At 39.8% G+C, this 14,845-nt stretch overlaps 1 protein-coding gene across 2 annotated transcripts in view; it reads left to right on the top strand.

Moving 5' to 3' along the window:
• The window catches only part of si:dkey-191m6.4 (rho GTPase-activating protein 22), a 93,363-nt gene extending 79,413 nt beyond the window's left edge, over window positions 1–13,950 (top strand). For both annotated transcript variants that reach the window (XM_057826270.1, XM_057826271.1), the window contains 6 exons: window positions 8,455–8,662; window positions 8,758–8,890; window positions 8,964–9,037; window positions 9,110–9,231; window positions 9,316–10,294; window positions 12,497–13,950. In XM_057826270.1, the coding sequence (XP_057682253.1) occupies window positions 8,455–8,662; window positions 8,758–8,890; window positions 8,964–9,037; window positions 9,110–9,231; window positions 9,316–10,294; window positions 12,497–12,719 (1,739 nt within the window). In that variant the 3' untranslated portion in view covers window positions 12,720–13,950. The remainder of the gene's footprint in view (window positions 1–8,454; window positions 8,663–8,757; window positions 8,891–8,963; window positions 9,038–9,109; window positions 9,232–9,315; window positions 10,295–12,496) is intronic.
• The last annotated feature ends 895 nt before the right edge of the window (window positions 13,951–14,845 follow it).

Below are 14,845 nucleotides of genomic sequence, written 5' to 3'. Positions count from 1 at the left end.
AGGTCGCCATTGTTGTTGACTTCGCAGGGCGGTGACGTCACATGGTTACTCTGCCGGGCTTCCAGAGTATAACTCTAGCGACATAAACATGTCATCGGTTCAACACTTTCAATTTTAACCCGAGAGTAACATTAATGAGCATGACAGCACTGTCGATATTTCACACAACGAACAGCAAAAGCAAAATGAACAGGAAAGACGGGATGAGACGTAACGAGAGTAGCTCTACCAAAATGTGTTAAACCAGTGAAATTTGACCCTCAAAGTACTACCGGGCGCTTTCAGCTTGTTTTGTTACTTTAGATGCATACAGACAGAACATACTAAAGATGCCTTATGAAAATACTCAAACGCAGTAATTTTAAATTAAGGGTGGTTTAAATATGCTACATTACTAATGTGGTCAACAGATCAACAATCTGTTTTAAAGCTACCACACGAAAACACTCTGCTTAGATGTATGAGAGGGCAACACATGCAAAAATATTTTGAAGCAATGAAAATGTAATAAAAGATTCAATAAAAACTAGGACTGTCAAAATTATCGCGTTAACGGGCGGTAATTAATTTTTTTAATTAATCACGTTAAAATGTTTAACGCATGCATTGCTGCGTACAGACTCCAATGGTGCCGTTTTTTTTGTATATTGAGAGTTAAGAGGCAGAGACAAGCAAGTGGAGTGGACACAGGCATTCATTAGAGCCGCGCTATTTCTTGGTATAGACCCTACCCACCGACGTCACAAAATCACGTGATCGCTGTATTGTTCCGCCCCCTTGTCCGTCATTTTGTGTCTGTATTATCAATGGTCTCAATTGATCGAGCAATTTATAATGCATTTCATGGAAGACCCGGTGCTTTCGGATGCCGTAAACTCACTTGATGCGTTGCAGAAAAGGCGTTATGTGGAAAAGCTTCAGTTTATCCATTCGCCAGATCCATATTTGATGCCTAAATCGATGTTTTTTGACCCGCTGTCTCCGCCGTATTTGCCTGACATCTGCTAGCTACCCTGATATGTACAACTATCTTGTCCACACAAAATCAGCCTATTCTCACGAAAGTTTGAAAAACTTTAAGAGCTTGGAGGCTTATAAATACTTCGTTGCTGGTTGGGTGAAACAGGTCCTCGTCCACGAAAATTCGGCAGGAATCTATCTTGTGCTTGGAAAGGTGAGTTACGAAATTTTCAATTCAAAATCTTTTGTTCTTGCTAACATCCACTGTCAAGTCTAATGTATTTCATGTCATTTGTCAATGGAGCTAGGGCTTTTAATGTTTATATGGTTTAGCGATAGCACTCTCACTACATACATTCGTTCATTAGCAATGATCTCAATTGTGGTTGTCAGCCCAAAACCCTCTAAATATATATTAAATGCATCTTACCAGATATAAAATGACTACTACGTAATCTGTGGTAATCGTTTGGAGCCCAGTTTTCTCGTCGAATTGCAGCAGCCCATCTCGCTCTCTCCTCTCCGGGTCTCTCGGAATCTGGTAGAACTTCAAGTCTCTCCGTCTATCTTCTCTGTTATTGCAACCGACCGCCACACACGCCTTCACCATTTTGATTATTAATGTTAACGAGCAGAAAAACACGCCGTAAATAGGAGGAATGTAGGTAGCCGTAACAGGCAAACACGATGTGTTAACGGACAATTGGGCGGCACCAGTCAGGAGGGCGGAGTTGTGACGTCACGTGGGTAGGGTCTATAAGCTTTGGCATCTCTTCCAAAAAAAAAAAAAAGTGCTCAATGCAAAGAGAACTGGCATCCCCAATCAAAATAGCTATGCAAAATAATACCCAGACTTTGGTCAAACTCTTTTCAAACATTTGGTTTAGCTCAAAAAGTACACTAGATGGCAATATTTAGTCACAATATACAAACGATCAAAATTACTATAACTTGTACTCACATTTATCTTTTAAGAATTACAAGTCTTTCTATCCGTGGATCCGTTTCACAGAAAGAATGTTTATAATGTTAATGCCATCTTGTGGATTTATTGTTATAATAAACAAATACAGTACTTATTTACAGTATGTTGAATGTATAAATCCGTCTTGTATTATCTTTCCATTCCAACAATAATTTACAGAAAAATATGGCATATTTTAGAGATGGTTTGAATTCCGATTAATTACGATTAATGAATTTTTAAGCTGTGATTAACTCGATTAAAATTTTTAATCGTTTCACAGCCCTAATAAAAACAGAAATAGTAAGTATGCTTTAACCGATGTGCGCATGTGTTGGATGTCTCGCCACTGAGTGACAGTGACAATCTACGTAATCACCCCGAGCGTCCATAAAACATGACACCCTTCGTAGGTCAAAACATAAATATTATAGATTTTTAAATCAATGATAATATTTTCCTGTGTTTCTATTAACATATTTTTGTAAAAGACAACAATTGTGGCTTAATAGAGCCTACAAGTCTTTAAGTCCAAGGTTCCCTTTAAGGTGCTATTACAGTAAATGTTTGCAGTTTTGGATCACAAGGATAGCCAAAAACCTAATTTTTCAAGGTTTGACCCAAGTGTCTGGTTTTGATGCAATCACTCATTTGTGGTTCAGACCTAGCCTATGCTATGCTATGTTATTATTTGTGATATTTTTCCATCTTGTGACATCTTCATGCTGAAGAAGTATATGATATAGTAATACTGAGGAGTTATATTGGGACAAAAGTGGTGTTTTTCCACTGCATAAAGGAATCCACCAAAAATTATAAATCTTGTTTTGGGTGGATGGATCAGTTAATTTATCTGAACAAAAAACAAAGCCAAAACAATCAATCACTAGTACTGTCTTTTCATTTGAATTAGAAAAGCAATAGTGCAAAAAAAAAAAAAAAAAAAAACACACACACACAAATGATTGATGTTTGGTTTTCAATAGCTAAACAGCAGTTACAGTCATGTGATAAAATTAGGACACCCTCTGGAAGCCTGTGTGTTTTCTAACATATTTGGTCTAATGGATATTCAATATCAAGCAACAGAACTAAACAATTCAAACTGAAAAAAATATATTTTTTATAACTTTCTGTAGAATGTAATTTTAAATAAATGCAATTTCTGTTGAAAATAGGGCACTCTTGACATTCAATCCCACTTGAAATGCCTAAAATCACACACAAGTGTATCACATCAGGTGCACGAGTAAAATATCATTATACAGTGTTTTGAAGGCCTTGCCTTGTTTAAACCTCACATTTAGTTTGGTGTGCCCCTGACTGTTGAAGTAAGAGAAAACACCATGGTGACATCAAAGGAGCTGTCTGAGGCCCTCAGAAAGAAGATTGTAGACGCTTATGAGCCTGGTAAGGGATTTCAAAAGCCCTCAAAAGAATATAAAATCAGCCATTCCAATGTCCAGAAAATAGTGGAGGACATTCAAAACAACTGCCAACATGCCCAGGTCTGGCCGCCCAAGCAAGTTCCCCTCGAGAGCAGACCGCAAGATGCTAAAAGAAGTCTCCAAGAACCCTAAAATGTCATCATACAGCAGGCTCTTGCTACTGTTGATGTGAAAGTGCATGCCTTTGCAATCATAAAGAGACTTCACAAGTTTAACCTTCGTGAAAGGTGCGCAAGGAAGAAACCTTTGCTCTCCAAGAAGAACATGAAGGCCAGACTGAAGTTTGTCAGAGTAAATGAAGAAAAAGACCAGGACTTTTGGAATAATGTTATTTGGACAGATGAATCTAAAATTGAATGATTTGGACACCAGAAGAGAGGACATGTTTGGCATAAACCCAATACAGCATTCCAAGAAAAGAACCTCATACCAACTGTGAAGCATGGAGGTGGAAGTGTTATGGTTTGGGGATGCTTTGCTACAGCAGGACCTGGCCAGCTCACCGTCATAGAATCCAACATGAATTCTATCGTGTATCAGAGGGAGTTTGAGGAACATGTGATATCATCTGTGAAAAAATTAAAGCTGAGACTAAACTGGACCATGCAACATGGCAATGACCCAAAACATAGCAGTAAATCCACTAAGGACGGGCTGAAAAGGAAGAAATGGAGAGTCCTGGAATGGCGAAGTCAAAGCCCAGATCTTAATCCCACTGAGATGCTGCGGGGTGACTTGAAAAGGGCTGTACATGCAGAAACCCCTCAAACATCTCACAGCTGAAGTATTCTGCGTTGAGGAGTGGGGAAAAATTTCTTCAGACCGACATCAAAGACTGGTAGATGGCTACTAAAAGCGTCTCATTGAAGTTATTTCAGCCAAAGGGGGTAAGACTAGCTATTAGGTGGTAGGGTGGCCTAACTTTTTCATCAGTTAGAATTTGCATTTTTGTTGAAATATTTGGTTTAATGAGTAAAACAATGTTCATTTTTGTTGTTTGCATGCAATTAAATCACTTTCTTCTCCAATAATAAAGAAAAACAAGATCAAACATTAGAAATTAAATCAGTTGGATCATGTTTGAACTAGCTGACAGATCCATTATTGTTACCTGGCAGCTACTAGCAGTAATCGTGGTACGTGACAGAACACTGGCCACACAACCACAGCGAGTGTTCCTCATACATCAATCACCAAGCCAAATTTTTACCATGATAATCCATTCAAGTTCTGCCATTTGAGACCGCTGGTTCTGCTGCAAGCACTTAAAACCAAGAAGCAGAAAGTAGTGTGTCCTGCTGACAGACGGAAGAGCAGCTGACTGCACAGGGGGAATGTGAGCAGACTTTTTAGCGCTTCTGTTAATGACAGCTCCTGAGGTCGGTGACAGATTTATTTTGGACAGACAAGTCGGCCACACCCTGTGAGTCTGGAGGTGTCTTAACATATGGCCAGTAAAGCAGAAAACTTGTAATGGTTGAACACCATTGTCACAATTTAAAATTTGGCACATTTTGGACATCTTCACATGGACTTGTTTCTTTTGTGGGGCACTGTTGAATCTAAAGTCTTACAACAAAACTAAATGCTATGATATACTACAGTATATATAACATTTTTAATACATTAAAAAAATCGGATTACAAGTGGCCATCTAAATTTTGTTTTGATAAACTAGAGAATCACATCTCTTAATTTGACCCTATGCAAGAAGTGGCTGAAAATTATCCAAGGGTTCATTGGATTTTGGGAGACTTTAGTTTTTTTAATGGAGGTCGACCGGTATACGGACTTTTTTCCAGCATCGGCCATCAGCTGATTAACGAAAAAATAATAATAATAATAAGTCAATGAAAAAAGGATTTTAGTCAGGCATCTGTTTGTTGTAAGTCTGTGACTTATTTACTTTTTACACTTCAAGTATACAGGTATGAAGAATAAATCAAAGGTTTGGTGTCAAAAGATTTGTTTTGATGTTTAATTTTCAACTACAGACAGTTCACACACTTGACACATCATCACTGATTGAGATAACGTGTTTACTATCAAGGCTTCTAACACAGTTTGGGAAGTTCCAGAGCAGCCAGAAATCTGCTATGGCTTCCCACTGGCTGGTTGTAGGACACAGCACAGCTTGCTGGGTTCTACCCGATGCTAGAATTCGTAACCTGCCAGTCTTTGTGCAGAATCAACAGTCGGACAAACCACCTCAGGCAACTGTCTTCTGCGCCGCCTGTCCCTCAACATTTGTATTGTAATAGCCCCAGATGGGGGGAAGAAGCAGAGGAGTCGATGATGGCTTTCCCAACTTTATTGTGGCAATAAAATCAATAACAAAATAATAGTGGGCTGCTGCAACATGTGGCCGCTAACTTTCGCTTTCTCCTGTTCTTTCCACTCGCTTTCCGCTACGTCACCGCTCCCCAGTCTGATTGCCTCTTAAAGGACCGGCGCTTAGTTACGGACATTTCAGTATGATCAACATTTGTTGTTCAATGTTGATGACCTGAAGATTCAAGCGTTCCATCTCTGTTGGCATTGTTGGTTAACCGGAAGAAAACTAGAGGAAGTCAAGAAGAGTCCCCCAAAACGTACAAACACAACGCCACACCCCTCTAGTGGCTTGGCGGTGAATTACAGAGCTTGCCACAGAACTATCGAATGATAATAATCATTGTAAATTTGAAGCTGTTGAAGCATTTAAAAAAAAAAGCCTTTTTAATCTACGTGCTTTAAAAAAAAGTCTATCGGCACAAAATATCGGCTTGCAAAGTCAGCTTTGGATCTTGGCAATCGGCGATTTTTTTTTTTTTTTTTTAATCCCGTATCGGTCGACCTCTAGTTTTTTACTACAATGAAGAGATTCATTTATGGTGGATGAATGTGTATGTCACACTACAACAGGGGTCCCCAAACTTTTTCCTGTGAGGGCCACATAACCCTTCTCTTCTCTGATGAGGGGCCGGGGTCAGTTTGTAACAGAAAAAGTGTGACGATTGCAGGAGTGCCTAAATGTAAAAAGGTATTGTTTTTCAGAAAGCCACAATCAAATAACCCTTTCTGGATTCTTCACGGAAGCAAAGTACATAAAATAAAAATGATATAATATAATATAGTATAATATAATATAATATAAATAGGGCTGTCAAACGATTAAAATTTTTAAGCGAGTTAATCACAGCTTAAAAATTAATCGATTTAATCGCAATTCAAACATCTCTAAAATATGCCTTATTTTTCTGTAAATTATTGTTGGAATGGAAAGATAAGACACAAGACGGATATATACATTCAACATACTGTACATAAGTACTGTATTTGTTTATTATAACAATAAATCAAAAAGATGGCATTAACATTAATATTCTGTCAAAGCAATCCCTGGATAGAAAGACTTGTAGTTCTTAAAAGATAGATTTTAGTACAAATTATAGAAATTTTATGTTAAAACCCCTCTTAATGTTTTCGTTTTAATAAAATTGGTAAAATTTTCAATCAAAAAAATTAACTAGTAGCTCACCATTGTTGATGTCAAGAATTACACAATGCTCATGGTGCATAAAATCAGCCGCACCCAAGCGCCAGCAGAGGGAGACAAAAAACACAAGTAACAAGTGGACATGACACTGCTGTCATTTTAATCTGTTTGAGCGGGGCATATGCGTTAATTGCGTCAAATATTTTAACGTGATTAATGAAAAAAATTAATTACCGCCCGTTAACGCGATAACTTTGACAGCCCTTAATATAATATAATATAATATAATATAATATAATATAATATAATATAATATAATATAATATAATATAATATGATATAATATAATATAATATAATATAATATAATATAATATAATCAGGGGTGCACATAATTTTTTTGCCCAGGTTCTCAGAGGAGGACCTGGAGATGTGACTTGGTCCTCATTGAGCTTGAGAGCCGACCCACCTGATGCGATAAATTTATGACAAGCTTTACTTAGAGCCAATTAACTTTGATTAATTATATTAACAGTTAATGCTTGATTAACATCAACTGGCACAACAAAATTGCCATTACTTTGAAGTGAAATGTAAAGAAATAAACATAAAAGCACCAATTCAAAATAAAGGGCATTATGCGGCTCCCACATTAACTCCAAGCCTTTTTAAAAGTGGGATGTCCTCCTCATAAGACCTCATTGAACGTGCATGTTTAGCTTTGTAAAATGCAAGCAAAAACACGTTTGTCAGTGCATGTCGCTGTTCATTACCTTTATTCCGCCCTATTCCGCCACATGTCCATAGGGCGAGTGGGGTCCTGTTTGACATCGATAGTTTGCTTAATTGCCACATGCTCTCTGTTTTTTTCGTGCTTTTCAAAGTTTGGATGGCTGAAATTCTTTGACCCTACATAAAATGCGTTGCTCTAATCGGCGACATTGGGATTCTCACGGCACATTTTGTACCGCATTTCCGTGCGAGCATCATTCGCTTCTAGCCATGGTACCTCCTGTAGCCACTTTTCAGCAAAAGTCCTTTTTTTCGGTAGCTCCGGTGACATCTCTGTCGTCTGTCTGTCTTTTGACGGGGGTGGGGGAACACGGAAGTAATTACTCAGTGTGGCCTGCCTCATCGACATTTTGAGAAGTTATTTTCTCGTGTCCGCCGCAAATAGAGTGGTCAGCCATCGGTACGCAAAAGCGTATGGAAGCCGTTGAGGGCCAGCGCGTTTGTCTACGTCCAGTACGCATGTGCGGACCACTTATGTGCACCCCTGAATATAATATAATATAATATAATATCATGTAATATAATATAATATAATAATACTGTATTAATTAAATAGATAATAACCAAATAACCATTGCTCAGTTCTTCACAGAAAAAAGCCAGGACATAAATAACTCTATTGAAAAAAAAAAAAAAAAAAAAAAATAATTTTTTTTTTTTTTTTTTTACAATTTTTTTTTTTTTTTTGTTGTTCAGGGGGCCGGACCAAATGTGGCTGCGGGCCGTATACGGCCCGCGGGCCGTAGTTTGGGGACCCCTGCACTACAATATACTGTACATATGTGCAATGTAATGTGCATTACATTTCTCCAGGGATATTTGGCCAACGGTTAGAGGACACTGTGCAGTATGAGAAAAAGTTTGGCCCGCGGCTGGCCCCCCTGCTGGTAGAGCAGTGTGTGGATTTCATCAGGGAGAGGGGCTTAGACGAAGAGGGTCTCTTTCGAATGCCAGGGCAAGCCAACTTGGTCAAAGATTTACAGGAGGCCTTCGACTGTGGCGACAAGCCTCTTTTTGATAGGTAGGCATGTCGAGTGATTCAAACATATCAGAGCAATGTTTTGAGGGAGACACTGATTGAAGATATTTGCATACATTACTGTGAATTCCCCGCAGTAACACAGACGTGCACACTGTGGCATCTTTACTGAAGTTGTATCTGCGAGAGCTGCCTGAACCTGTCATTCCTTTCTGCAAATATGAAGACTTCCTAACATGCGCACAGCTTTTGGCCAAAGATGAAGCGGAGGTATGTGTGCACTTCCCTGCTTTTGTCTTTGTCCTTATATCGTCTGTTTGTTTAAAAGTTTGCTATTCAACAGGGGGTTCAGGAGCTAGGAAAACAGGTTAACATATTACCTCTGCCGAACTACAATCTTCTCAAGTACATATGCAAGTAAGTTCATCAGCTTGTGCAGTTTTATTGGGATGCTAACATTGCAACGAATCGTCTATTAATTCCTTCTAGATTCCTTGATGAAGTCCAGTCTCACTGTAATGAAAACAAGATGAGCGTCCAGAATCTCGCGACGGTGTTTGGGCCTAATATCCTTCGACCTAAAATGGAAGACCCAGTCACTATCATGGAAGGTAAACAATATAAAGCATGATCATTATTTCATTTTCATTCATAATTTGAGGGTGAAAACATGAAATGTGTTTCATATTCTCAAGGTACATCTTTAGTCCAGCACCTAATGACGGTCCTTATCAGGGAACACAAGTGTTTGTACTCAGGGAGGGACCAGGAAGGCCTCACTGTACCCCAAACGGAGCATCAGCTCATTAATCGTAGCCTCGGTGCCTGGATCTCTGAAGAGGACCTGCAAAGCTTCCCCATCCCCAATCCAGAACAAGAACTGAACAGCAGTGCCTCCTCACTTGAAGCCAAACTGTGCGCCGCCGTCACTCCTACGCAGACCCCTAGCCCAAAACTGGGGTCTTCGTCAGCCAAGGTGGAGACAGTGGTGAGCCCGAGTAAACAAGCCAAGAGCATCCAGTCGTGGAAGTACTCTTTTAAAAGCTCCTCAACGCCTCGTTCTCAACCGCAGCCCAAGCAGAGTGGCTCGGTGGTGGAACCCAATACTGTGTCTTCTGGTGGGGGAGGAAGTAGTAACTGGCTAATGAATGGTTTGTCCTCCTTGAGAGGGCACAGACGCACCTCCTCAGGCGAAAGGTCTACCCGAGACCGTGACTCCACCGGCTCCTCGCAAAGACTCTCTACCTACGACAATGTCACCTCCTCCTCCAGCATGGGCAGCGTTCAGAGTGTAGGCAGCACCCCTTGGTCCACCTCCTCCTGTGAGATCTCAGTTCCAGATTCTGGGAACGGCGATCCATTGGCCCACCGAAACTGCGCGGAAGTCGGGGACAAGGCAGAGTGGACGGAGGGTCAGCAGGAAGCCAACAGATGTCCAGACGGTGGAATAACTACAGATCCAAGCTCAGAACAGGACAGCTGTGAGGCAATGGAGTTGTGCAGCAGCAGCGCAGCCTGCAGCGAGAATGGAAACGTGAGCGTGATAGCCGGAGTCCCATCCATCATCATGTCTGACGAAGGAGACACGACAAATGTCACGCTGAGCAGTCTGGTAGAGGACCTCAAGGACGAGCTCAGGAAACAGAAGACGGCTTATGAGGCAAGGATCCAAAAGTGAGTATTGCTAGTATGCATTAATTTAAAGTGGGGCAAATAAGTATTTAGTCAACCACCAATTGTGCAAGTTCTCCTACATGAAAACATTAGAGAGGCCTGTAATTGTCAACATGGGTAAACCTTAACCATGAGAGACAGAATGTGAAAAAAACCCCACAGAAAATCACATTGTTTGATATTTAAAGAATTAATTTCCAAATTAGAGTGGAAAATAAGTATTTGGTCACCTACAAACAAGCAAGATTTCTGGCTGTCAAAGCGGTCTAACTTCTTCTAACGAGGTTTAACGAGGTCTAACGAGGCTCCACTCGTTACCTGTATTAATGGCACCTGTTTCAACTCATGATCGGTATAAAAGACACCTGTCCACAATCTCAGTCAGTCAGACTCCAAACTCTACTATGGCCAAGACCAAAGAGCTGTTGAAGGACACCAGAGACAAAATTGTAGACCTGCACCAGGCTGGGAAGACTAAATCTGCAATCGGTTAAACACTTGGTGTAAAGAAATCAACTGTGGGCTAATAAAGGCTAATATCAGTAACACAATGCGCCGCCAGGGACTCAAATCCTGCACTGCCAGACGTGTCCCCCTGCTGAAGCCAGTACACGTCCAGGCCCGTCTGCGGTTCGCTAGAGAGCATTTGGATGATCCAGAAGAGGACTGGGAGAATGTGTTATGGTCGGATGAAACCAAAATAGAACTTTTTGGTAAAAACACAGGTTCTCGTGTTTGGAGGAGAAAGAATACTGAATTGCATCCGAAGAATACCATACCCACTGTGAAGCATGGGGGTGGAAACATCATGCTTTGGGGCTGTTTTTCTGCAAAGGGACCAGGACGACTGATCCGTGTAAAGGAAAGAATGAATGGGGCTATGTATCGAGAGATTTTAAGTGAAAATCTTCCGTCAGCAAGGGCATTGAAGATGAGACGTGGATGGGTCTTTCAGCATGACAATGATCCCAAACACACAGCCAGGGCAACAAACGAGTGGTTTCGTAAGAAGCATTTCAAGGTCCTGAAGTGGCCTAGGCAGTCTCCAGATCCCAACCCCAGAGAAAATCTGTGGAGGGAGTTGAAAGTCCGTGTTGCCCAACGACAGCCCCAAAACATCACTGCTCTAGCCTCCTAAGACCCGAACTCTTGCAAGGCACTTTTTTTAATTTTCTCTTTGATATTTAGGCTAATTGGGACCTGATGAGTGTAAAAACAAATAATTAATTAGCTAATTAATTAATTAAGTAGTAGTTAGTAACTAGGAATAAGTCATTACTAACTACTACTTAATAATTTTATTAATTAGGAAAGCAGTTTAACGTCCTCATTAGTGGACGCCAGGCCCTTGTAGTACAAAATTTAACATTGTAGTCTTGACATTGTAGTCTTGACAACCAAATTGTAGTCTTGACAACCAAAATGTGATGTCCACATAAGTGGATGCCAGGATCTAGGAGGTTAGAGGAGATCTGCATGGAGGAATGGGCCAAAATACCAGCAACAGTGTGTGAAAAGCTTGTAAAGAGTTACAGAAAATGTTTGGCCTCCGTTATTGCCAACGAAGGGTACACAACAAAGTATTGAGATGTACAGTATAAGTATTTCGTATTGACCAAATACTTATTTTCCACCATGATTTGCGAATAAATTCTTTAAAAATCAAACAATGTGATTTTCTGTTTCTTTTTCCACATTCTGTCTGTCATGTTGACAATTACAGGCCTCTCTAATATTTTCAAGTGGGAGAACTTGAACAATTAGTGGTTGACTAAATACTTATTTGCCCCACTGTAAGTGAACTAAAAAACTTAAAAAAATAAAAATAAACTTAATAGCCTACTGTATAAATATTGCCGAGATAAAACATTTGGGGTGCCGTGAGAGATCGTCAGGGGTGCCGCAAGAAATTATCCAGTATCGTATTTTTATTTTTTTTTTACATTGTTGGGTGGAGTTACAGTAGGAAGGAAGGAGTAGGTAGACGGTTGCGGTCATGTGCAGCTAAAACCTAGCAGAAGGCTGTGACAGCACAACAAACCTAATATACAAAAAACATGACAGGATTCAAAAACAATACCACCCACCAGCACCCACTGCTGACAGATTTCTTTCACAATGACACAGAACTTTAATCCATCAGTACGTAACCAAAAAGTAACATGTCAAAATGTGACGGTGCCTGTGTATGCCAATCTGCAGGTTAGAAGACTCCAGTGCTGCTCTGTGTGCTCACATGGAGCGTTTGGAGCAGGAGATGGAGCAAGAGAAGAAGAGGCAGCGTATGCTGGAGATCAAACTTCGGAACTCTGAGCGAGCTCGAGAGGATGCCGAGAACCGTAACAAACTTTTGGAGAAGGAGATGGAGGACTTCTTTTCCACCCTGGGAGATCTTACCATGAGTACAAGGACCAGCGATATTTGACCTGACTAATGGGAGGACATCAGGATTTGTTTTTTGAAAAGGGCTCACGGCATCCTCCATGCAGCATGACGTTCGGCCATGTTTGTGTGCATTGAAGACAATTTCGGATTCGGAGTAGGAAATGGAGTCCGATTTTGAGCTGAAAAGTGGTGTACTGTGGAGCATGCTTCACATGGAACCTGAATGCAGTCACTCCTCATTACTAGTGAGCACTGACCAATGTGACCAAACTGTAGCAAGGTACGATAAATGAATGCAATGTCTCTGCTGTTTCACATGTTGACGCATGTATGGTAAATATTAGGATACATGAAACTCTGCTGTTTGATGGGAATTGGGACTGAGTCGTGGAAGAGTAATTGACGCAACAAACATCCCTCCAAATTGTATAGAATTGTCTGTCAGCTTACACTGTAAACACACATCTATGATTCCAAACCATTATCATTTCAAACCCCATAAAAACAGACAACATCTTACAAAAGGTGAGCTGCATCACTTTGACATACTTCCTTTGACACTGATTACTACTTTACTAAAAGCCAGGGTTTTGGCGCAAGAAAGAGCACAAAAATACCCAAATTTTCAGCAAACACAAATAGGAAAATAAACTGTGAAGCACATGTATGTGAAGCTTCACTGTCGTTGGTTTGAAATACTGGTAGTGCCCGGGTTACGAACGAGTTACGTTCCTACACCGGCGACGTAACCCGAATTTCCGCGTTAATCGGAATTAACCCAATAAATACCCCAAAATACCTCCTAAATCTCAAACATGTACACCCCCTAGCAAAAAGTAAGGAATCAGCAGTCTCAGACGAGCACTCAATGAGACATTTTATTATGTAGAACAAACTTTGAATCTTGAAAAAATAATGAATTAGTCCTTGTCAACAGTCAAGAATCTGCACTGGACAAGGTGACAAGAGTCAAGAATTTGCACTGGACAAGGTGATGATGCTTTTGTTTGGTGCTGTTCCAGTAAGATTTACAAAGATGACTGCCTGAAGAAAACATCAAAATTCCTTCAGTCCTTTATGATATGGGGCTGCATGTCAGGCAAAGGCACTGGGGAGATGGCTGTGGTTAAATCTTCAATAAATGCACAGGTTTACATTGAAATTTTAGACAACTTTCTTATCCCTTCAATTGAAAATATGTTTGTCATTTTCCAAGATACAGTGCCCTCCATAATTATTGGCACCCCTGAAAAAGATGTGTTTTTTAGCTTCTAATAGTTTTTTTTTATTGAAATAATATGGGACCTTAATGGAAAAAAAAAGAGAAGAATCCAACCTTCAATACAAGTGCATTCATTCAGTGGGGAAAAAATCCCACAAAAAGAAAAAATATTTTTATATTAATTATTACATTACATTACATTACATTATATTATATTATATTAAAGCTCAATCTTGGGTCTCATCTGACCAAAGCACACAGTCCCAGCTGAAGCCTGGGACCGTGTGTATTTTTGTGTGAGACCAAGATTGAGCTTTTTGGCAACAAACACTCTAAGTGGGTCTGGCATATGGAGTCACAGGAGTGACAAAATTAAAAATAAATAAATAAATGAATAAATAAATAAATGAATGAATAAATAAATATAAAGAGAAATAAATATATGAATAAATAAATAAATGAATAGGTAAATAAATGAACGAATAAATAAATATAAAGAGAAATAAATATATAAATAAATAAAAATATAACGGTATACTTTGTCATTGACATTTACTTTTGGTCATTAACAACCACAAACGGAAAAAACAATGACAATATTTTTCATTGACTTTTACTTTCTGTCATTGAACACCACAAACGGTAAAAACAAAGACAATTGTATTTTTTGCCTTTGCCTTTTCTGTTTGGCTTTTGCATTGTCATTGTCATTTGTCGATCGCCTTTCCTCTTCGGGAATGTGAACGGCAAATGCGCAGAGATACGGTCTGTCAATCAAATGACGTTGGGCGGGGCTTTCCAACCACGAATAGTAGTCGATAACTGATGATTCCTAGTTTACCTGAAGGAAAGTGACGTCGGTTATCGAGTTGCACGTGCGGTTTTTATGGATAGGATAGACTGGATAGATATGGATATGGATAGACTTTTTACGTGATAGATTC

Source organism: Corythoichthys intestinalis, chromosome 21 (assembly GCF_030265065.1).
Source record: "Corythoichthys intestinalis isolate RoL2023-P3 chromosome 21, ASM3026506v1, whole genome shotgun sequence".
NCBI lineage: Eukaryota > Metazoa > Chordata > Actinopteri > Syngnathiformes > Syngnathidae > Corythoichthys > Corythoichthys intestinalis.
This window is presented reverse-complemented; position numbering and strand designations above follow the sequence as displayed.